At 37.1% G+C, this 24416-nt stretch overlaps 1 protein-coding gene across 1 annotated transcript in view; it reads left to right on the top strand.

The window, feature by feature from the left end:
* The window catches only part of CNKSR2 (connector enhancer of kinase suppressor of Ras 2), a 182366-nt gene that overhangs the window by 108887 nt on the left and 49063 nt on the right, over positions 1–24416 (top strand). The window contains exons 14-17 of the mRNA XM_009648809.1: positions 14378–14426; positions 15268–15440; positions 16662–16735; positions 19152–19223. Of these exons, the coding sequence (XP_009647104.1) occupies positions 14378–14426; positions 15268–15440; positions 16662–16735; positions 19152–19223 (368 nt within the window). The remainder of the gene's footprint in view (positions 1–14377; positions 14427–15267; positions 15441–16661; positions 16736–19151; positions 19224–24416) is intronic.

Below are 24416 nucleotides of genomic sequence, written 5' to 3'. Positions count from 1 at the left end.
AGCTCATGATTTTGAAAACTTAAGTGGTTGATTTTCTCTTACTCCTTCTATTCCTCACTGCAGAAAGGCTGAAGGGAAGGAAAAATAGAAGGTACTTGAACCTACATTTTTAATGAAAATTCTTGAATTGAATGCGCATGTATTTATGAGACCTTTTCATTGTAGCACTCAGTAACTAGCATTTAAGAAAGTGCAGAACATATGCATTTTAGTTTCCTAATAAACTTGTACATAAGCTATCCATGAATTTTTTGCAAAAATTTTCTGAATAGAAATGGCATCTAAAAAGCACTATATACTGAAAAACTATTTACCAAAAAAAACCCCTAAGCCACCCCATAGAAAAACTAGCAGTTTATTATAATTGTAAGCATCAGAGTATTTAAAGAATTTCTGTTTGCTGAATTTTTGTTATGGATATTTGTAATTAAACAAAAATAAGTTTGTAGAGAAAAAATGTTTTGTCACATTCTACGATTCTGTGATTATAGAGAAAAAAATTTGAAAATCAATTGCACAGATTTTAAGTAGGTGTCTGAAATCTAGACTGTCATTGTACCATTACAACAGATGGAGTTGGTACATTTTCTTCTTCAAAATGTTTGAAGTCCAACTACGGGAGCATTTAAATATCAAGGCTCCCTTTTCCTTTTTCTCCTCCCTGTTTTCCTAATTGTCTGTAGTCAGACGTGTAATTACCATAGAATAAAAGTCTAGCTGTTGATATCAAAGTCCAGTTTAACCTAAATGCATGGTGAAAAATATTTTCCATAAGTATTTCTATAATTTTTGTTACTATTTGAATTAGTATTGCTTCTTCTCTATGATCTTTATTTCATTTAAATATTTGTATTAAAATAATACTGAAGCTCGCAGAACAATTACAGACTTACAGGCATCCGTCATTGGCAAAGGAAATTTTAAACTCCCTCTTGAATATGTACTTGTAAGAAATACTTGATTTAAAAAATTATATTTGTTTTAATGTTAAAAAGCATTGGCATTTTTATGTTCCCAGATAAGAAACTGCACTGGATTTCAAATAACTGTCCATATCTCACCTTAGTTTTTGCAGCCTTATGGGGATGTAGGAGAGCATTTTGGCCTGTTCTACAATTTCAGCTCCTTATTCATGTTCCCATCAATAAGCATGTAACAAGGAAATAAGGCTGTGATGATACCTAGGTCCACGTGTGTGGAAATGGGAGGAACTCACTGTTCTGCAGTAGAAACAGAGCTGAACAGGCTTATGAATTTATAGAATGATCTAATTTGGAGTTTTTTTAAAAGACTGAAAGTCTATTCAGAGGCAAAAGTGTTGGTAAAATGTTTCATGTAACGCAATGCAGAGTTGAATACACAATTTTGCTATGAAGGCATCATGAGCACCTAGCTTGTATCCATTTCTCTTGTCAGCTTCCTTTAGTACAGTTCAGTTATAGGAGGCCTTTTGCTCTGAGATACAATTGGAAAGAACAACAGTTAAAAAATTCAGTAAGGGGAAGTTCTAAATGATACTATATTCCTTCCTTCGAATGCTTCGAATGCGGCACATCATATATGTAACAAGCACAAAGCAAGTAATAAAAATAGTAGTATAGGAACTTCATCTGGGCCATAAGTGAAGTGTGGCATGTAAAACAAACAAAATGGTGAAACAGTTAAGCAATAAGTAAAATATGCCTTACTCCATAAGGTACTTGTGACAGCTAGAAGTGATTGGGGTAGCCATAAGACTGTTGGGCTAAAAGGTAAATCTAGATATTCCATCTGGGTTTGGTAAAAATGTGGTCCAGAATAAATCTTCTACATTTCTGAGAGAAAAGGCAAGAGAGAAACAGCATATAAATTCCTTGCTAATGGAAGATGGCATTGTATTATTTTTAGACTAGCGCAATCAACACAAAGGAATAGAGAGGCCTCCTGGGTCTAGTCCTCTGCTATTGCAGTTAATCATCTTCATTTAATCCTATTCAGATATGTGTTAAACTCCACATTTTAACAATGGTATGAATTGCTGTTGCTAATGGTGGGACCAGTAAAAGGTGGTAAACTGTGAGAATGGATGGCCAGTTGTCATAATTCCAAGAAAAATGTTGGACAGCAGGGAGAAAAGAGAACAAAATTATAATTAGCCTGCCAGCAGGAAAAAGGCATCACTCCTAACGAATTTGCTACAGAAGAAAAATCCAAATGCCTCAGAAACCCCCATAAAGTGCATAGGATAATAGGATAATTCAGGCTGGGAGTGACCTCAAGAGGCCTCTACTCTGGTCTTTGGCTCAAAGCAGGGCCAGCTCTGAGGTCAGACAGGGCTTCTCAGGGCTTTGCCCAGTTGGGAGTTGAAAACCTCCTGGGATGGAGACTGCACAAACTCATGGCCAACCTGCTACACTGCTTGCCTGTCCTGATGGCAAAAAAGTTGGAGGTGAACAATAAAACAGAGATTTCTGCAGTAGCTGAGAGGATAGCAACTTGCTCAGACTTAAGTTAAAGTTACTGCTGTTTCATTGCTGTTTAGCTAAAATAATCTTGTGAAAGTGCCTCAGTAATCTCACATTTGTTCGCCAGTTCTAGACTCTCAGTCCTTTGAACTCAAGACTGAAGAGAGTGGATGTGCAAATGCAGCTTTTATACTTGAGTTCTGGTTAAGCATACATTTTGTGAAATAGAAATATTTCATCTCCTCAGGAGGGAGTGCTAAGTTCTTTTAATTATATGGAATAATATCTGCATTGTTCATGAGGAATATTCTTCCTGTCACAGATGAGAGAATATTTTCACGTCTGCATTGCTTCTCTTTGAAAGAAGCAGTTAATACCATGAATTTTCTCTTATTGCGGAAGCGGTTGCCAAAATGAAATTTGGAAGTATTGAATGTGGGAGGTTTTACATCTATTTCTATATACTCTGTCATTTTTATTAAAATCCGGAGTTAACTATTGAGGAAAGGAAAATGCTCTAGAGATGAGGTAATAATGGTTTATGGGACATCATGAAACACAATTGGAGTTTTTTGTGGAAAATTTTTATTTTAAACTTTCTCTATTACATTCATTCACATCTGACCATGAGGGAAAAAATGGCCCGTTATAATTTTTTTCCATGACAAAGCTGGGGAATTCTTTAAAAATGAGAGAGTTACTGCAAAGGTCATCTAGTCCAGCTCTGCCAGTCTAGATTTATTCCTTACTGTGTATGATATAATGCTCTGAAAGTGTAATTTTACATTGTCAAGAGATGTAGATCTATAGACTAATAAATCTCCCAGCTCAGAACATTTTCTAATTCCTTTTCACATCCCCATTCTGTGTTTTTCTGTTATCTAAGAGGACTTTTGCCTTTGCAGGTATTAACACTGTTTGTACACCAGTAAGCTACATTACCTGTAGCTGGTACAATCACAGTAGCACAGTTGAGAGATTTTTTTTTCACATAGAATAAGTGATTTAGTCCCTCAGTTATTCCCCTTTGATACAGAAGAGATTAAGCGCAGCATCTTGTAGCAGAGAAGTGTATGTCAGGCATTGCACAGAGGGGGCTCAGCATGAGTTATCACTGCAATACGGTGAGGAGTGTCACATCTATGAGACCTCAGATCCAGGTCCTGACTTCTCCACTGGCTCTTCTCTGTACCCCTTTCTGCACAAGGAAAAGGGAGGTATCAGGTCTATGGAAGCAGTGAACCGAGGACACTGACTGGCATGCATCGTGAAATCCAGTGTTCTAAAAAACTGGTACTGAGTGGTGAAAATGTTGTTTGAATTATGGGAGCACAGATGCCCATTTCAGGGTACCATTTTATCAAAATGCTTTGACAAGCAGCACAATTGTTTCTGAACGTGTGATTTTTTCAAAGTAGTGGTTTTGACTCCGCAGGAGTCTCTGCCCCATTCCTCTGCCCCGCTTACACAGTGGTGGCCCCTTGAGCCTATTGCTGACACATAATGTGGGAAATTGTATGGTTGCACCTAGGAGGAGATGGCTCTTTGCAGTGGTGTGGCTCCTGAACAGAAGCTGTTTTATTAGGTGTTTCTATTTTACTGGAAAGAAGTGCTTGTTGCTTAGCGCCTGATCTCTGAGTCAGCCAATCCATCTCTGCTACTGTGCTGAGGAGGAGAAAAAACCTCATGTTTTTCATATAGAGATAGACACTTTTTGTACATTTCTCAAGTATATCCCTTTGCTTTTAGATTAATCCAAGTAGATAATATTTCTAATGCAACAGTATTCTGGCTTTAAAATGAAGTGTAAAGCTAATTTTGTGCCCATATGGTCACCATAGCCAGCACAGAATTAAAAACACCTAATGTTATCTTCCCCCACCTTCTGAGAAGTGCCGTTCCATCTTATGCTTAGAGGAAATTTTACTGAATTCCAGCAAGTAATGTGACTTTTATCCTGACATGAACTGTTCTTTTTCTACCTTAATTCATAGGTGCAATGGAAGTGTTTTTATTTCCCCATGGAAACTTCCCTTCTGTTCAAGATCCTGTTACTTCCCATAGTCAAGAGCTACCTGAATTCAGCCCTGATATGGAACGGTTACTGCAGCTATTGCTGCAAGCTGTTCCTGGTAGCATGGTGCAACGATAAAGAGGCACACAGCACTGTGTTCTGGAAATGTCATTTTAGTCCCAAAGGGTACAAATGCCAAAAAATCCCCAAGCCTTGGAAATTATTATAAGGACATGTCATTAACAGTAATGTAATCAGTAGATAAGGTTTTCTCCTGATGAATAGTACTAGTTAAAAGGAGAAAATTTGGGTCTGTACATTTTATCTTCTAGAGATAAACAAGGAAAGTGTTTTGGTGACTGTCATTTGTCTTGTGCATCTCCATTGCTAAGGCTGCTTCTTTCACACACAACTGTGCACTAATTCCCTGTTTCACCATAGCCTTTGTAAATTCCCTAGCTCCAGAAAAGTACAATTTTCTGTTTTATTGATTTTTCACCAAAAACTTACTATTTTTGGAAGTCCAATGATTGACTTTTCTGTTTATTTCACTGAAAGAATATTATGCCCAAGTGCTAACAGAGAATAGCTTGCAAGAGTATATCTTCCTTAAAGCAAAAATCTGTTTTCTCAGTTCTGCCCTCATTCACTACAGAGCACCTACATGCCCTGCACTTTTTTCTGTCACACAGTCAGGCTGAGCAATATGAAAGAGATCGTGCCAAGGGGACACAATCAGAGGTGTTGCTAACTGCTCCTGCAGAAGGAGCTATGTATGTACTCTTTTCATCATAAATAAGCACCTAGGTGTTGCAGGGGGGCAGGAGACCTTTGTTTTAAGCTAGTGATTTTTCATCTAGAAAGACCATGGACCTGATGCAAGATGTTGTTAATGCCCTGGGGTTGACTTCTGTGGCATTTTACAGTAGTTTAAGTTTTCTTCCCAGAAGGTCCAGGATCATTTCCAAACTGTGCCACTGACCACCTCTCTGATCTAACATAGCTCACTTGCAGATTAAGTTTCTTAAATCTGCTTGGATAGTCTTGTTGTTTTAATGTTTAGATAAACATGCAGAGGAAAACCTACCTTTCCCATGAATAAGACAGAAATTTTCTAAGCAAAACCATATTTTTCCTGGAGGAAATGGCATGGTTTGAAAGAGGTTTGTTTGGCTGACTGCTATCTGCTGGAGGGGCAACACAGCAGGGCACAAGAAGTCCACGAGGCTTCTGGAGTGCATATGGGGTGACTTGTCTCAGTGATACTTTGTGAAAGGACATGAGCCAATGAACATAAATTGAAATACAGGACAAGCAGTGTAAGCATAAGAAAAAACTACTTTTACTAGGAAGATGGTTTAACTGGAGCAGGTTGCCCGTGGAGTTGGTGGAGTCTCCATCTTTGGAGATATTAAAAACCCAGCTGGATACAGCCCTGTAAAACCTGCTGTAGTTGACCCTGCTTTGAGCAACAGATAAGATGATCTCCAGAGGTGCCTTCCTGCCTCAGCCATTTTGTGGTTCCCCAACTTGTCCATTCTCTTCCGTAAGAGATGAAACTGGGAATTGCTCTGGGGTAGAAATCAAAATAAAGGGTTAAATACTGTTCTGTAATGGGTGATCATTAAGTTTCTTTTTCCTTCTTAAATGGATGCAGTTGAAACATACACAGTGAGGGAACAACTGATGCATCTTGGACTTTTGCCATTAAAGAGTGCATATAGCTTTTGAACCCTGTCTTTCTCTCTTAGATTACTTACTGTCAATAAAGGCAGTGTGGGAGGTACCAAAATTACATGTTTCAGAGTAGATGTAGAGCAGAAGAATGATCTCAGAATATATTATTCTAATGAACAACACTTGTCTAGTTTAACTTTTTATCCTCATTTGCTTCAGGCAGCTATGACAGTGCTGCAGTCCTTGTTCTGTCAGTCAAAAAGACAGTGGGGGAATGTGAGAACTCTCATGTAAATTTGATATTGTCCAGAAGTTTTACTGCTTCAGTATTTCAATTAGAGAATCCTGTGGCTTAATGGCTAAGAAGGAAAATCTTTCCCTGGTGGTGGAAAGCAGGACCACTCTATTGTTTTCGCTACGTGGCCTGAAGATTTAAGAAACGTTTTAATTTTTCTGAGTTTTGCACGCATTATGGTAACAACTTTGCACAAACAGTTTGCACTAGCTTGTGCAACTGCAAATTTGCATCCGGCTAATGCAATATTTGCCACAGAGCCCCCCCAAATTACAAGAAAAAGTTTAGGGATGGGAGAATGAATAAGAATCCCTGAAGAGAAAAGCTGTGGTTGCTATCACATTTCAGACAACTACAGTTCTGTCCTTACCTAGCATATTCTTCTTGGATAAGTAACTATAGGAACAGCTGTATGAAAAGATTTGACATCTTTGCTATTATCAGCCCTTGTAGACTATGTAATAGGAAAGCATCCTGCACAGGTAACTTAGCCATTGCCTACCACAGAGGCAGCTGGAAAGCTGGCAGCTTCAAGGTCTCAGGTTATATTTTTTACAGCAAAAAGCTCTTAGCTTATTCTAAAAGGATGCATACTGTTTCTTTATCCTTGTGGTCACTAACAAAATGCATACGTTGGGCATTCATGGTCAGAGCTCCAAAAATACAGGAACCCAGTTAGAGCTGTGACCATGCGTGATCGATGGCATAGCCATGCATTGTAGAGCTCATACTTCCTAGAAGCCTTTCATAAAGCTGCTGGGGGGAAAGGAGAGAAGCAGTAGGAACAGGAACAGGGCTATTGATTGTCATGTAAATGTAGAAAATTCTCTCATCTGAAATGGCCTTTTTGGCTGCTGCCAAGAAAACTATTGCTTTGCTGACTTTTGCAAATACACATTCATTTGGCCTTAGTATTGGAACACCTTTTTGCAGTTCTGAAAAAGGAAAACAAAGGAAGTAGGAGGAGCAATATAGTGTGTAGGATAACATAGCAAGTCATGGATTCTGGGATCCGATCTTCCAGTGACTGTTAATATGTCTGTGCCTCTCACAACCCATTTGACAGAATGAGTGATTCATGCTTCTCTCTGTCTGAAGTACCTGCCATTTAAAAGAGAAATATCCACCAGATATTTAGTGTAATGAATCTGCCTTACTTGTTGACATTATTTTGTTTGTACTACAAAAGCTCACTTTTAGAAGTTTGATCATACATAATGTTCATACTGTGTTTTAGTATTAAATGTTTTAGCTAGAACCTTAGCGATTGCTGTCCTTCTCAACCCAGGTATGGTATTTTTATTGTAGAGTCTGCTCAAGAGAAAGAGTGAGCTGTGCAGGGAGAGCAGAAGTATCTGTTACCAAAGCACCAAAATATCAAGATTTGATTCAATAAATTTTGCTTTTGGGAGGCAAGACTGAAGGTTTCAGGGCATTGTTAATCAACTGTGGCATCCTTTGTCTGTAAATCACTTTTCATTCCAACTTACCATGGATTTATGAATTACTCGCATATAATGTGTGTTTTGTCATCAGCCTGTGGCTTCAGTGTAGGGGATATTTCTGGATCTGCTTTCATAAATTCACTGCTGTGCTTTTGTATTAAAATTTCACATAGACCATCCCATTTACTGTATTCACGTTTTACCTATCCAGAGTAAAGCCCTGCTTTTAGAAGGTTTGTGTAAACTAGAGCTCTTGCAGCATATTAAAAATACTTTATTCACAACTTAGTGCCACATGGTACCAGTTTGGGGCAACTAAATAGCTGTAGCCACAGATAAATCAGAGAATGTTGAATGTATGAGAAGTTAAAAATCCAGGTGTAAATAACAAATGAACAATTATTCAGCAAAACGTAAGAAGAAAAGAGAATAGAGTAGGATTTGGAATTATCTTAGAGTTCACGATTATAGGAACAGGAGTATTTCCTAAAACACCCTGCATGACCTGACAAATCAGATATGCCAAAGATGAGGTTTTTTGCAGATATTCATTCTGTTATCAGTCTCTGAACCCCAGTCAACACACAAAACTATTCAAACAAGGCAATGAAGTCTTTGCCTTCCTAAACAGGATCATAACTTACAGTATAGTCTTTCCTTATCCCACTTTTTAGTAAGTTCCCTTTTAAGTGTAATTTCACCCAAAGATGCTTAATTTGACCTTTAGCCCAGTAACTGATTCCTTCAGAGCATCAAGTCATGCCTCATCTCTCCTCTCCTATGCCAACAAAGTCCTGTGTGGCCCAGCTTCAGCTCTTGTTCCAAAAACTGCCTTGCAGATGACCTGTGTGGACTCAAGTTGCAGCAGGGCAAATTCAGATTAGACATTAGGAAAAATTTCTTCACCAAAAGGGTTGTCAAGCATTGGAAGGGGCTGCCCAGGGAAGTGGTCAAGTCCCCATCCCTGGAGGTAATTAAAAGATGGGTAGACAAAGTGCTTAGGGACATGGTTTAGTGGTGGAACTGGAATGATTCTATGATTCTATGACTCAGCTAGCTTCAAGATTTAGCTGACTATAAACAGTAATCTTCATGCTTATTTTGAGGGCTAAACATAATAACAGGTCAGTACCTGCTCCTGCTGTAAACAAAACAGTTATCTGTTGTGAATGAAGTTCTGCTCCTGACTGGCAGGAGGTTTCAAACTTTCTGAGCTGCCAGAGGTCTTCTCTCATCAAACCTTTCTAACATAGTCCTTGAAATCTCTATTTACCATCTATCATTAGCTCTTTATGAAGACTAAACAAGATGGTAAACAAAAAAGATTTTGGCAAAATCCTGTGTTGGGAGTACCCTTAAGCGTGATCTGTCAGTAGTGATGGATACTGTGACAATGTAATATAAATAGCTTTGAATTTTCCCCCCTTTTCACTCTTCTTTTAGCTCTGAAATTTTGGATTGCAGCACACCAAATGCAGAGAAACATGTATATGTGGTGTATCAAAACTGTGAAAACAGAACATTGCCAATGTTCTCAAAGTATTGAGTGTGATAGATCAATCAAATAATTGGCAGCACCAGCTTTCATTTTTTTTCCAGATACTGGTTTTTCATCTGCAGCAGAAGGTTCCAGTAATCAGAAATGTTATAAGCCACTTTGCTGAAACTAGAGAAAGTTATCTTACAGTGACAGAAGGGAACTGTCTGACTGTAAATAGTTCCTTAGCGACTAAACCTGCAGCTTGAGAAAAATTGGATTTGACTTGAGCTCTCAAAAAAACTGTACAGAAGCCTGCCATTTTCCTTCCCAATCAGACTGAGCTCAAATTCAGGTAAAAGAATTGGAGATTATTATTTCCATAACCTGGTTCTCTCCCCCAGCCTTCTGAAAATGAGCGAATGGAAAATCTCTGAAGAAACATGAAGCAACAAATAAGTATTTGAAAGAGGATTTTAGGAGCAGTCAAATTTAGTACTAGTTTCTATGACCAATCTAGATCTTCAGAGAAGCTTCAGTTATGGTCTTTTATTGGTAGACCTACAAATTCTCTAACTATCAAGGGGTTCATGTAACTATTAGAATATATCTATTTTTTAGACACGGATGTCACGTTCTGTTGGTCACACATGGAATTTGTATTAGATCTTAGAGAAGCTCTTATATAGGAATAGTTTGACCCCAAATCTTTAGACTTCCTCCTCAGACTCTTGAAGTTTGGCAAAATAACCAGCCCTCCTATATCAATAGTTTTGATAACCAGTCTGCTTGTCTTCTACTTTTATTTGAGGTATCAACTGGAATAGAAGTTTTCTAACTTTCATCATAACATGGGTTTTATCAAATATTTATCTTTCCTGATAGCAGTTTCACTCCAATTTAATATTGGTATTGGAAGATCAGTTTATTAATTTTCCTATTTGGCATGAAACAAATAAATTAATTGAAACTTAAAGTATTTAACACTTTTATTTAAATATGTTTTTCCAAATAGAGAGCTATCAAATTACTACTAAGTAGTTCATAATACTCACATTTTCAGGCTTCTGAATGTTAATGACTAGCTTTCAATCTTGCTTCCCTTCTGAGCAAGTATACAGAAGGCGTAGTGCTAACCAAGAATGAATACTTTATCCCAAGAGCTGAAAGCAGACAAAAACCTGGATAACACTGAGGATGAGAGAAAAACGTGATAGTCTCATTTCTTGAAAATTTTGTGCTGTATGTATGCAGATGCTGATGCATGTTTGTGTGCATGCAGATATTGTTGATTATACCATCTATATGTGATTATTCTCTTGCTAAAGGAACAAATACAATTATAGGTCATTGGTGACCTCTCTTGTTAGTGTGAGCCTTCACCTGGAATATTTTTACTGTGTAGCTGTATTGCTGCTCTATAATCCTAAAAGCATAGAAAGGCATACCCTAGGGCAGATTGCTGTTTACAGCTGTGCAGTCTTCTGATGGGCTTTCAGAACTCACTCTGTCAATCATTTTGAAGAGTGGTAAAGTAAATATAACCCACATAGCAAGTTCAGTAATGAACAGTTGCGGGAAGAGAAGAACTCTTCCATGCACAATGAAATCTCCATTGCATGATGGGATGCGCAGCTAAGCCCTCAGAAAGGTAGGGTAGAGGTAGGCTAGCACCTTTTTTAAAAAAAAATCAAACCAAGAAATATAGCAAAAATCCCTTTAATAAATGATGTTTAGTTCCTCTTGAAATACATGTGCTTTGGAGGCTGCTGATAGCAAAGGCAGGCATATATATACCTGAAATGTTTCTTTACTATTCTACTTAGACGTGCATTTGTCAGAGGGCTTAGTTTAGGTATATTATTAAATATGACAAGCTCAAACACATATTACAAGGGAAAATTATTGCATTCAAGAAACTGAGGCTCAGGGTATTCAAGGGAGTTTTGATATATGTTAAACATAAAGTGACACCTTGCTTTTGGATAATGGAAAGTTTTGGTAATTGTATTTTGGGCAACTGGAAAGCATATTGTTCAGAATATGATTAAACAGTTTTGAATTTTCTTCAGGAGTGACAATTTCCATCTGGGTTAAGGTATTCATCTATTTCATGTTTTCCATGTCAGTCTTGTTTCCATTTTATTTATTATTTTGAGTTACCAACATCTTTCTTTAATATAGACTTCTGTTTTCTGTTTCATTTCATGGTTGTTCTCAGAATTAGTAGGAGAGGTGAATACTTGGAAACTGGGACAAGATGTATATGAAAGCAGTTGCTCAAAGCTCAGGATGTATCAGAATCAAAATACAGTGAACATATGTCGAAATCCGGCCTTGTGGGTGGGTGATTAAACAGCTTCTTGCAGCAAACTTGAATTTCTGGCTTTGGTGTGAATCCATATTTTTAGGCTTTGTGGCATTAAAAGAAGTATTTATATTATTTCCAAATTTGCCACATCACAGAATTAAGCTGTAAAGGAGGAAACATTATGGTGGCCAGCATTAGGACAGGTCACTTAAAGAGATTGTGGAATCTCCCTCTTTGGAGATAGTTGGATCTAGGCTGGAGATGACCTTGAAGAACATGATCCAGCATTGGCTTCAAAGAAAATCTTGCTCTGAGAAGGAGGAAGGACATGACCTCCTTCATCATTCTGTGATTCTAAACAGCACTGAGAAAGTGGCATTAAGTGTTACCTAATAACTGGGAGGAGGCTGCAGATTGCATTCAATGAATTCCTTAAAATCAACAGAAGAAGCATTTTTAGATTTCGTCCTCACTTGGGTTTTTTTCGATTACGTATCATGTGAGTCTGAAACTGAATGGCACTGACTAATGCATACTGCTTATACATCTTCTGGGTAAAAAAAAAAAAAAAAATAGCTGGTGCTGTTTTTGCAAAAGATGAACCAATGTGAAGCCTGAAATCTATGTGAAATAATCTAAAGTATTAGCTAAAATCACTGAAGTCAGTTGAATAGTTCCCAGGAACTTCACTCAGTTGTAGATTTTGTCCTTAATTATAATTTAATTTAATGAGCTAATTTAGAATAATAACTGAATTTAATGAAACCTTTCTATTTTGCAATATGACATAATGTATGGAAAAATGGCTAGACATCTAAATTACATGCTGTCTTCCTGTTAAAAACTGATACCCCTTCATTACCCTTTCTTCCCAAAAACTGACTCAGAATTTGAGAGGTGCGAGCTCACCTTTGCAGGTTCAATTTACAGACAAAACATTTAAAGAGAAGGCTTTTCATATCGTTCTCATCTGCTTTCCAAATCACTTATAAGAAAACCAAGCGGAGGTTTTACTTTTCTGTTTTGACACTGTGAAAGTATTAGTACCGAAAAGTCGAGCAGCAGAATGAAATTGTCTGGGTTGTGAACTGTGAAGTGAGAAAGTTTGGGGGTGGTGTGTGTGTGGTTTTTTACCCACTCTGAATTAGGAAAGATTTTCAAAGCATCTAAGAGGGAGTTATTTACACACTTCTGCCCAGTCACTCTGTTATATTATATACTCTCTGAAATATTTCATCTGACGTAAGTTGGGATGGTGTTGCTGACTCGGCTTGCTGAGAGCTGGTGCTGGTTGAATTTATATTGGTAGCAGAAGAAAAAGGACAAGAGCCAGGGAATGAAAATAAATGGGCTCCTTTTTTTTCCCAGTGGAGGCCTATTTTGACCATCTGAGATGGCAATACAGTTTAGTAGCTTTCTTTAGATACAGTCTACAAGGGATCAGCACATCTACCGAGTCAGTTAATTTTTTATATTACACTTAATTATTGTTTTATTGCTGGTAATTTATCCCCATGGACATGTTAGTATTTGCTGCTGGAGAATGCCTCAGCTGTGAGGTGAGACATCCCTTGGAATCTGAGCCTCAGCCTCCTGCATGTGAGCTCAGGTGTACGGGAAGCAGGGAGGAGAAATTTAAAAGAAAAACAACTCTTTGAATTGAACAGGGAGCCTTGTAAGCTGGGGCAAGGGTTTGTCTTATCTGCTAGGAACAGGATTTGACTCACAGAGCTGTCAGTGTTTTGCTTAGGTTTATTTTTATCAAGTAGCATAATAGCTTTGAATTTTTTTTATTGATTAATGGTAAGCTGAAATAAGAGGTTCTAATACTCAGACATTGTGGCCTTTTCTTAGTTTCAGCACCAATATATTTGTCTGTCTTTATAGAAAATTAAAATTCAAAACAACTAAAATTGTGTCTTTAAATTTTGGAGTGATTAATTACAGATTTTTTTTTTTTAATTCTCTAGAGTGATGGTGATGATCTGAGTTAAAGTTTTTTAACAGAAATGACCATAAAATGTGTTACTACATATTACCATTTTTAATAAGCTCAGATCTTTAGTAAAGGAATAATTTCTATCCTGTCTCATTGCTGAGGCACATGAGGAAAATTGAGGGAAATACTTCCAGTCAAAACCTGGTAAAAAATAAAGTGCTTTCTATTTCAGAATATTTGTCTGGGAGACTTTTTCCCAGTTGCAATTTAGCAGAATTGTATTGGTGTCTTTAAAAATATTAGGCCCATTTCTGAGCAAGTTGTCTGATGTTGTAAAGACCATGGTATAAATGCCTTTGCACCTGTATTAGGCAGTGTGTTGATTTGCATATTTGCATATTTATGTCAGGAAGACCTTAATTAGATGATGTATTAGAAATGCACAGGCTGTGTAGCTTCACTATCAAAGTAACCAAAAGGAGACATTCCTTCCTTATTAACAGAACGAGAGAAGAGCAACCATTTTAGAGAGAAACTTCAGTTGTTTTGGCAAACTAATTTGTGGTCTATTTTCAGATGTTTCACTACGTGCTGGCTTTACAACCTTATGAAGAGATGAAATAAAATTATTTTTTTTTCTTAGGCCTAGAATTCTGTTGGCTGGTGTTACCTGGTGATGACTTCAGTCTTCATAATGTTACACTTCTTTTATGATAAGGATGTGGTTGACTATAAACACTGTATTTTCACTTCTTCTGTTTTGATTTTCTTGTAGACATTTCAGCAGTCTTCTCTACAGCAGAAAAGTAAAAAGAAGAACAAAGGTAAAAATTAAATTTGTTTTTGTGTATTGGTAGGAAGGGAATTGCTAACATTAATGTTTATGGTATTGCAGTATCTGAGGAACTAGAACTTGTTAGCTCCAATCCAATGTTTAGTTCAGTTGATCATGTTGAGAAGGTGTTAGTCCGTTACTGATGTCTCATAGTTTCCTAATGCTCCTCTACCTGCATATATCTGCTGTTGTCTTTTTTTTTTTTTTGAATGCTTAGACTCTAGCCTCCTTGGGGCCAGGGCTGGCTTTTCCAGTTGTGTGCATATAACTGCCTTACTGCAGCCCTTGCTCATTACCTAAGCAGTCCAGTAATTTATATTGTAGTAAATTGTCCTCCTTTGATTTAGAAGTACAAAGGCCTTAGGAACTTTTAGTTGCAAAAGGCACTGCAAAGAGAGGTTTTTGAATGCCTGTGAAGTACTTACATAGTTGCATTTGGCAGCCAAGTCTGGAAGTACTTGAATTTATATGCTGTGTGCTTTAATTTGATGTGAAATACTAATTTGCTGAAAATTACAAATACCCTTTTTTCTTATTTCTAAATATCTTTCCTTTCTCCATAGTGTCTTCTCTTTCTCTGTTGTACTTTTTTTTTGTCTGATCCATAGAATATGAGCTCTGTGAGGTGCTGAACATGGTTTGTTTTGGCTTTTAACTTGCATAGGTTTTGTGGTTGAAATAGAATGTTTGTAATAATTTATTCATGGCAAATTGAGATTGAAATTTGTAATTAATTTTCTTAAGCAAATATATAATGCTTTCTGGCTAGCGGTCTTGTTGATTTAGTGGACAAGTCAAACGTTTTCACATGAACTTGTTGTCATTTTCAGCTCCTATTCCTGGTAAAAGCAAAAGACGGATCTCATGTAAAGATCTTGGTCGAGGGGACTGTGAAGGTTGGCTTTGGAAAAAGAAAGATGCCAAGAGTTATTTCTCCCAGAAATGGAAAAAATACTGGTTTGTTCTGAAGGATACATCTCTATATTGGTATATCAATGAAGAGGTAAGCATCTATGCTCATTGCCTCAACAAATACCCTGTGTGGTGCTGTTGTCATGTTTTAGTGGGAAGCCAGTGCTTTGTAGTGCTTATATAAGTGTTTAACTTTATTCACCCAAAAATCATACTGAAATTAATATTAACTGCCTGACTAAATTACCATTAAGGTCTGGAGATATTTGGTCCTGCAAATTCACCTTTTACTACAGGGAGAAATAACACACCTTCCTGTGTCCTGCTCTCACCAGTTTAGAATAAATCTATCCTCAAAGCCTTGAAAGAGAAAAGGCAGTTATTTAATCCTGTCATTCAAGTTCAGTCATGGGACTGTAAACTTTAATGATGTGCTGCCTGGTGTTCCTTGTTTATCTGTACTAGTGAACTCACCAAAACCTCTGGCAATTAAGGAAGATGCTTTTGTTTTCTCAATTGTGTTCTCCTGTCATTCCTTCTTTGTAGCTTTTGATATGATTTCAATGTTCAATGCTGAATTTAAGAGTACCGGAGCAGCCCAGCGGAATTGTGTACAGCTTTGATTGTTCAACATGTTCTGCATTAGTACATGTAAATTTATATCAGCTTTAGTAAAAAAGCTTTTTGCCAATGAGTTAGGAAACTTTAATTTTAAACCTTATTATTCTCATTAGTAAATATCCTGAGATAAAATCATCACCAACGTGTGGCAACAAGTCCACTCAGTCCTGGACTTGTTCTTTTAATCTCTGAAAGCATTTGTACATGACGTTTTTAAAATATTGTGATCCCCAACTTTTCCCCGAGTAGACAGAAGGCAAGTTGTTCCATGAACAGAATTACCAAAGCCTGTTTTCCCACAGAGTCGTCCCATTTGTGCCTTGATCCCAGCTTCAGTAACGCAGTAGTGCATTTCTCCTTAGTAATTAGTCCATCTTCCCCCAAAATTAACTAATTACAATAACTAATTGCCTGAACACATTTGGTCATTTTGTTTATTTTCAAGTGCTGGTTCAACTGTGAAATTGTTTGAGAAAACTGGGTATTTAAAATTGTATTTTACGCCAAGGGATCTGTCTTACTACTTTGGCAAAAGTCCCAGTGACTTCTGTGGGAGGTTTGCCAGAGCAGAGCATACATTAGTATTCCTTATGTAAGAAGCAGGCAAGTGAAAATATCTTTAAGTTTTCAGTGTGGTGGGTTTTTTCCCTGACACCTTAACACCAGTAATATCTAGAACTGCTATTTGCAGGATGAAAAAGCAGAAGGATTCATCAGTCTACCTGAATTTAAAATTGACAGAGCCAGTGAATGTCGCAAGAAGTAGTAAGTATGCTCAAAAATAAGGCAATGATACAATAGAAAAAGTGGCACAAAGGGCAAGGTTTTCCCTTAAAGCAGTGACACAATGGACTTTGTAATAAGCTCATACAGAACAGGCAAATTCAGTGCGGTTTCTGTGTGCCATCTTTCCTAAAGAAGGTTTTTTTTACTTTATCGTGAATCACAGTGCTTGACTAGAGCAAAATTAATTAAGAGCAAGAAGGTTGTTCAGCTGCTTCTGTCCCTTTATTTTTCTAGTTTTCCTTTTATCTTTTGTTTCCTTTCTGTTGAGGGGTGAGGGTGTTTGTTTGTTTGGGGTTGGAGTGTGTATGTGTGATACCTTTGTGCTCAATAAAGAGCTTTAAGCATAATAAAGAGACCATCCAAATAAAAAAGTCCCCAAGTTCATGGCTAGGCATCTGTCTTTGATGTAACTCCAAATTAGTTAGCATCATCTCAAAGTTTGCTGACATAGTGTATCAATCCTGAGGCAGAGTAAAAAGAGAATGACAGTGATTTGCTGTATTTTTGAGGTATGACCTAAAGGTCTTAAATAACTTTTCTTCTCACCTAGCCATGTGTGCTGCTGCCCAGATTTATGACATTGCACAAATCCATTTCTTATTTAGATGCAAATTCAAGCATATGTGGCAATGTGACAAGTGCATACTCCCACAGAGGTATTTTTAGAGTCTTATTGTTGAAAGCTATTTGCCTTGCCTTCTAATGTTTTTTACTGTTCTTTTAAGTTTACCAAGACTGTGGAATCACTGAAATTTGTAGAGAACAGCAGTTGCAAACGTAAAATAGTATGATTTGCAGTACATACAGTTCTGAAGAAGACACTGATTTTGTATCAGTTGGTCTACATATCTCTTAGGATGAACTCTACTCTTCGTGATGGTCTCAAAGGCCAGAAAATGAAAACTGCATTTAAAAAAAATAAAAGAAAGATACATCAGCTTGGGCTTATTGTCCCATGTCCTTAGGCTACATTGCTGATGTACTTCATTTTCTTCTTTTTTGTGGGGGCAGCAGCATAAAGTCAATTCATTTCTCAGAATTGCACTCTGCTTAATTTGGGTTTTTTACTTGATTTGGTATCTACTGGGTAGTAGATCATAAAATGCAGCTATTAAAATTCCCTGCTTGGGTGGCAGATAAAGGAAAAAACCTCTAAGAATCCAGATAACAGATGATGTAACAATTTTAAGAAGTCAAGTTTTGGGTGATGTCTTTCTAAACTGAGCAAATGTCAATGTACATCTGCTTTCACTTGCATAATATTGTGTCATGCTCTAATGCGTTACAGTAATTCTTTTTGTCTCAATTTTACATTACCTTCACTAGCAGTAACTTTCTTGGATAACAATTTCATAGTCCTGGTTTCTTAAAACCTATTTTCATATATGTTCACACACAGATATATATATATACTGAAAATTGCCAGCATGATACCTATGAATAACATCATTACCATTTTTGTGAGACACAATGGATTAGAGACAGTGAGAATTATTTTATTGTATTACATATATATATATAAATTCCATAGTGTCTCAGAAAAATGGTGATGATATTCTTCATGTATCATGTTTGCAGTTTTCCTTATTTTCCTTGGGACAGTTACGCATTTTTTTGTTCTTATTTTAAGAGAGACACTCAGGCTATTCTCAGAAATGATTCTTCTGTACTGTAAATTATTAATTACTTTCAGATACATTTTCTGGATCTTCAAGTACTTCACCATAAATCTTTATTCAACATAGTTAAGAAATTCTTTTTAGTAATTTATTTCATATTATGTATGAAATGCAGTAATTCTCTCAGCCCAGTCATGTTGATTGCTTTGGTGGAAAGAAAAGATGAGATGTAATTGCCCATTGCTTAGAATGACCTCAAGAACACAGTGTTGATTTATAACAGCTTTTCTGAAGTCAATCAGTGCATCACATTTTTGTTTGAAACGCAGTCATTAGAGCTAAAGGTAATGTCAAGGTCATTGGGATGCGAGAAATCATCAGGACTGAGAGTTTTTCTATTGTATCAAATAAATTGTTCAGTCAGTTTTCTGTTCAGAAAAAATTGACACCTATAGGTATATCAGCAAAATTACCTGATAGATACAATTATATCCTTAACTGGTTAACTTTATCCAAATATAGGACACTGCAGGTGACTGTCGAACGATATTTATGCACATATGAATCAAGCATTTTTTAGAAAGGGGTAGTTGAAGAGCACTATCCTTGGTGAAATCTGGCACAATCCTAAAAGTTGTATGTTTATATATTGTTTGGGGCCATCCAATGACTCAGGAAATCTAAATTCATCTCATTCCTTGGTGACCACACTATCTTACATTTAAAAAAATAGAGTTGTGCCATTACATTTTTATAATTCTGTTTTTCCTCTACAGTGCATTCAAAGCCTGCCATCCTAAGATCAAAAGTTTTTATTTTGCTGCTGAACATCTAGATGATATGAACAGGTAAGGAAATCTAGCAAAGCTCAGGAACCATTCCTTAAATGTGACACTTCTTGAAGCTATTAATAACAAAGTGATAATAAATTACGTGTTAATCTAAAAAGTTAATTTTAATAGCTGAGAAAATAAGTACAGAGTGGCATTGTTTCTGACTGGCTGCATATGCTAAATATTCAATCCATGCAAAAATTACTTCTTTTTGAAACACAGGTTTGAAGAGTTTTAGAAACAAGATTCCCTCTTTCTAAAAAGAAATATATACAGCATGTGAATCAACATCCAAACAGTTTCAGCATTCTGCTTTTGGCTGTGCAGCACCTGCAAAGGTGCAATATCTCCAACTCTTCTTCCTAACATACTCCCAAAGACATGTGATGCTTACTCTGGGGGTGCTTCTGTTTCTGGCCCTGGAAGGAATAAGAAGTTGGAGAAAGATTTAAAGCAGTCACTGATTTTTCTTCTGCCAGTCTTGAAAAAGGAGGTAGAGATTACAAGGAATGAATTTTGCAGATTCTCTCTACTGCCATGAATTTAACCTACATGTTGAAGTGAAATTTTGATTGTACTGAATTTAGTGGGGAATATTTCATCAACTCAGAAAGAACAAGGACTTAAGTCTCAGTTCTTTGGGTATTGAGTTTTACTGTATCTATTTTAGGCCACCTGTGCATGTTTTTTTCAAAAAATGATTGAGACTTCAGCACAAAATAAACACAGTTCCTCTTAATTCATTTGAATGGTAAATTAAAAACATGGGTCTCATGTCTATTCAAATATTTGGGGTTTTATTTCATTTATTTTCACAACATAAACTGAAATTAATTCAGTTCAAAATGATACACCATTTTCATCATATGACAGAGGACACAAACAAAAATCTATTATTGCAACCTGAGAATTGTTCTGTCTTAGATAATGTCTGTAGACATCCTCACTGAGCAAAATTGCTTTTAAAACCAAGGAAAAAGGAGATGAGAACCAATCCATAAAACTGTTAGTGCTATAATCACAGTTTAATCTCTCCTGTGTGTACTAGATTCAGCTACCTGGAAGAGAACCTTCGGGGTACTGCCAATTCTTTACTGATAATATTTGACTGGAAAAGCATGCCAACACTATACTATGCTTGCTTTCATTTAGAAATACCTGTCTGTTAACATTTTTTCGAAAGTTCGTGCCTGCCTCAGGCTCACTTCAAAAGCCCTTCCTCAGTTAAAACTTAAAACTTCTTTATTTGTTTGTAAAATTTTAGGCTTGCCTTTCCTTGATAATTCTGTCAAGCCAGTCACTCAAAATGCAATTTGCTGCACAGAAAACAGAATAATGGCATGGTCTCTTCGGCACATCCTGAACTACAGCAGTAGATAAATCATTTCTGTCAGCAGGTCCTCTGTCAGTATGACAAGGCACCTTGTTTCTAAGGATAAAAATTTATATAACTGTTCAGTAATCAGAAAGCCGCAGCAAATATAAATCAATTCTTTAAAAAATTGCACACTCTAAAACCCAAGAACTAAAAGATTTTTAACTTCCCAGCACAAATAGTATTTTTATCATATTTGAAAATAAGTGCTTATTAATACATTTTGAATGAGCTCAACTGAATTTTGATCTGAGTTACACACATGTAAATTTAAAGCAACTCTGTCAAGGTCTATGGAATTACTTGAAATTCTTACACGTGAGTTGCCATCAGAATCTCACCAAAAATTTTACTTTTTTTCTTTGTTTAACATATTAGAAAAAGTAGTTCACTTTCACAAACATTGAATCAACTCAATATATTGAAAAAAAAAAGTGGGTTACTGAAAAATAAGCTTTCAAATGGAGAGATAATAAAATACTTCCTGTCTAAAAGCATTTTGTAGCCTAGCTGAAGTCAAACACAGAATCAAGTTATTAAGTTAAGACTGTTTTGATCAATTTCTATTCTTTTTTTTGTCTGGTTTCTGACATACGTTTTAATTACGTATCATGCAGCCACTTCAGTTCTGTTTATACTTGAGGCAGAAGAAACGAAAGTAGAAAACCGCTAATACGTAGTCTAGCTGAAAGTTGAGAATGGTTCGATCCCTTCTGTATAAAATTATTTAGTTGTTTTTTTAAAAAAAAGTGCATGCAGGATCTGAAGTTTTTGTTTGTGTGTATCTACTCACATAAAATGGGTATTTTAATCTCAGGTAACTCTGTCACTATTCAAATTTTCTTACTGCTTTTATGCCTGTGCCACACCATTGTGCTGGTAAGGAGTCTGGAGATTACTGAACTTTGTTGTTGTGGCATCTGAAGTTCCTTTCATCTGCATGGTTGCACCAGCAAAAGTGTTCTTTCTACCCATATGACATGCTTAGTCTGGGTGAGAGGAAGGACAGAATGTCCTTTATTGATGCAAAGTGCTATTTTGCTAGTGTAAGTGTATAGTCATAGAAACATCTTGCTTTGAAATTCATTTTCCAATTCCCATTCCAAGAAAATACTCTGAAGTAGAAGACAGTCCGTATACTTCTACTTGATACTATGTGTAACTTCATTTTGATTTTCCATGATAACTGTGCCTGCTGCTTTATGGACTATTTGTTCTTTGCTCAAAAATCCTTGCATCCTTTTCAGGGTTGGCTGGCCTAAATACTTACAGTGCTCTTACTCTTCCTTTTTTCCCACAAACTGTCCGTTTTTTAAGCGATTATATATATGCCTGCCAAAATTGTATCCTCTAGGCAGGGAAATACAGTCAGTAACTTCACGTGGAATATTTGTCTGAGAAGTTCCCTGATGTGCTGTAACTGAGCCATCCTCTTTCTCTTTTTGTGACTTTGAGTATTGACATTTATAAGAGTTTCCTTCCTTAGGGTAGCTCTATGATCAAGAAGAAAGATGACAAGTCAGCTTGTAGTATTAGTGCATGAGAATGTCTCTGGAAGATTTCAGTGAAGGCGGCCTCTAAAAATTCTCCCACATCATCTACATCCCTCTTCATTCTGGTTAAACTGCAGTTGGGTACTTGTAGACACTGTAAGGTATCCATATTCCCATATAGCATATATTCATCATATATCCTCGAGCTTTGTGATTAAGGACAATTTGACAATTTGAAAACCTAGATGACTGCTGCAACTACCAATGCTACTGTATTTATTGTCATACCTAACAAATAGATTTTATAATTCTCACAAGAAAATTAAAGCTGCATTTGCAGTAAGGAAGGAATATTTTCTTGGCCTCCTGCCCTCTAAAAGTTACAGTGGCTACCAGAACACAGCACACCGCAGGGAAGGAAGATTTAAATCTTCCCATGTCCTGGGGCTTTGTATCTTTTAATATTCATAGTAGAGGAATATTTGTATAACTGTATGCTTGGAAATTTTGTCCCCAGTGCATTGTAAAGTGGGCATGTTTTACTCCTCTTCCATTCTGCAGGAGATCTTTAACTTTCCCTGTGATTCAAGCCCAGTGCATTGGATTTCTCGTACGATTCTAACTTCAGTGAACCATAACTCTAGCCATGCTTTATTAAAATGATATCAATTCTTTAACCATACCCATCCTAATCATATCTGAAGAAGCTTTAGCAGCCACATAGCAGAAAATATGCAGAAGTCGTCAATACCATTCTTTTAGTTTCTAAACTAGCAAACTGCTCAAAATCCATGGTTGTTAACAGTTTATACCCCATTAGTAGCTTCTGATTCACCCCACAGGCATTGCAGGTGATATTCCAAATATGACACAGCTCATGACTTGCAGAAAATCACTAAATGTGAAGTCAGTCTGCTGTCTCTCTCTCAGTGTGGTATACATTTCCTGGGTTCTCATCAGAATATACTTTTCAAGAAATTACATTTTTCTGCAGTCATCTGCCATAGCTGTAAGCAGTATCAATTGACTGTCAGTTAAGCGTTTGTTATTTTAATTGGTTACCTCACTCTCACCTACACTTAACACAAAATGCTACCTCATATTTAGGACAGAATAAAGGTTCCCAACAGAAGACCTTTTATAAGTGTATCATCTAATACTTTGTGGTCAGCAGCCCTATCCAAAAGGGTTCGGTATGTGGCTGTTCCCTGCTGGCTGCACTGGCGGTGATAAGCCATGAGCTGAATTGGGAACATGAAATCCAAAATAGGCAAGAGGCAAGCAAAGAGCCACCTCCCCTGTCTGCCATGCCATTCGACAGATCAGGCTCTTGTCTTCTTGTGCTGGTCCCTTTAGACATGTACAAGTCTGTGGTCTGTGCTGGTCCCTCGGCAGCACAAGGCTGGAGTGCTTTGGGTGAGGTTCCTGCCTCAGTGCCTCTGATTTGAGCTGGCAGAGCTGTCAAGACAGCTGAGTTTTATTCCCCAAAGAAAGCCGCCACGTATCAGGAATGTGAACCTAGAAGATAGCTTTGTAGTGGGTCACCTTTCTGCTGTGAAGATGTGAAATCATTGTCAGAGCTGGATTTCTGTTCCTAAGTGCCAGTAATTTTTATAAGTGTATGGCACTTCCTAACAATGGCAAATGAAATTTTAAGTCTCTTCTTCAGCTTCCCTATTTGTCTGGCAGAAATTTTGACTGTATTCTAACATGAAGTATTCTGTAATCACTTCAGGAGCAAATCTCTAGCTTTCTTCCCAATATGCAATGATTTATGGACCATTAACTTGATTTACAGATCATACATGTGGTCACCATTTTTGGAAGTTCATTTCAAGGAGAGCAACTGTATTTTATGATCTGATGCCTGCTTACCCTGCACTGAAACGTCTCGAAGGCTGGCATGCAGGAGTGATTACAAAGGTGCATCCCTTGCTGAGACAATGCTGCACCCTGTTTCCGTGCATGCAGTATGCAAATGAAACCCATTAGGCACAACTTTCTGAAACAGGGGTTTCACATTCCTGGAAAAAAAAAAAGCAAACCTGACTTCAGTTGTCCTTCTGTATACCCTAGCAGTAAAATTGCAAGCCAGTAGGTTGTCAAACCAGGCCTGTCATATCCTGACTGTGGGATGACTGGAGCAAGTAATTCCAGGTTTGCCATGCAATGGAGAACCAGGGGAGATTGTTATGGTGGTTTAAAGTCTCGTTGATGGAGGACCTGACTTGGTGTAAGCATGAGAGCCCCATGGGGGAAGAGGGCAGGTTGAAGCAGTGCACTGCTACAGGCAGAAAGTTGAGGGTATGGTTGGCAATGACAGCCCTGCTAGAAGATAAT

The sequence above is a fragment of the Egretta garzetta genome, unplaced genomic scaffold (assembly GCF_000687185.1).
Source record: "Egretta garzetta isolate BGI_Z169 unplaced genomic scaffold, ASM68718v1 scaffold111, whole genome shotgun sequence".
NCBI lineage: Eukaryota > Metazoa > Chordata > Aves > Pelecaniformes > Ardeidae > Egretta > Egretta garzetta.
Note: the sequence above shows the minus strand (reverse complement) of the source record. Positions and strands in the feature narration are given on the sequence as shown.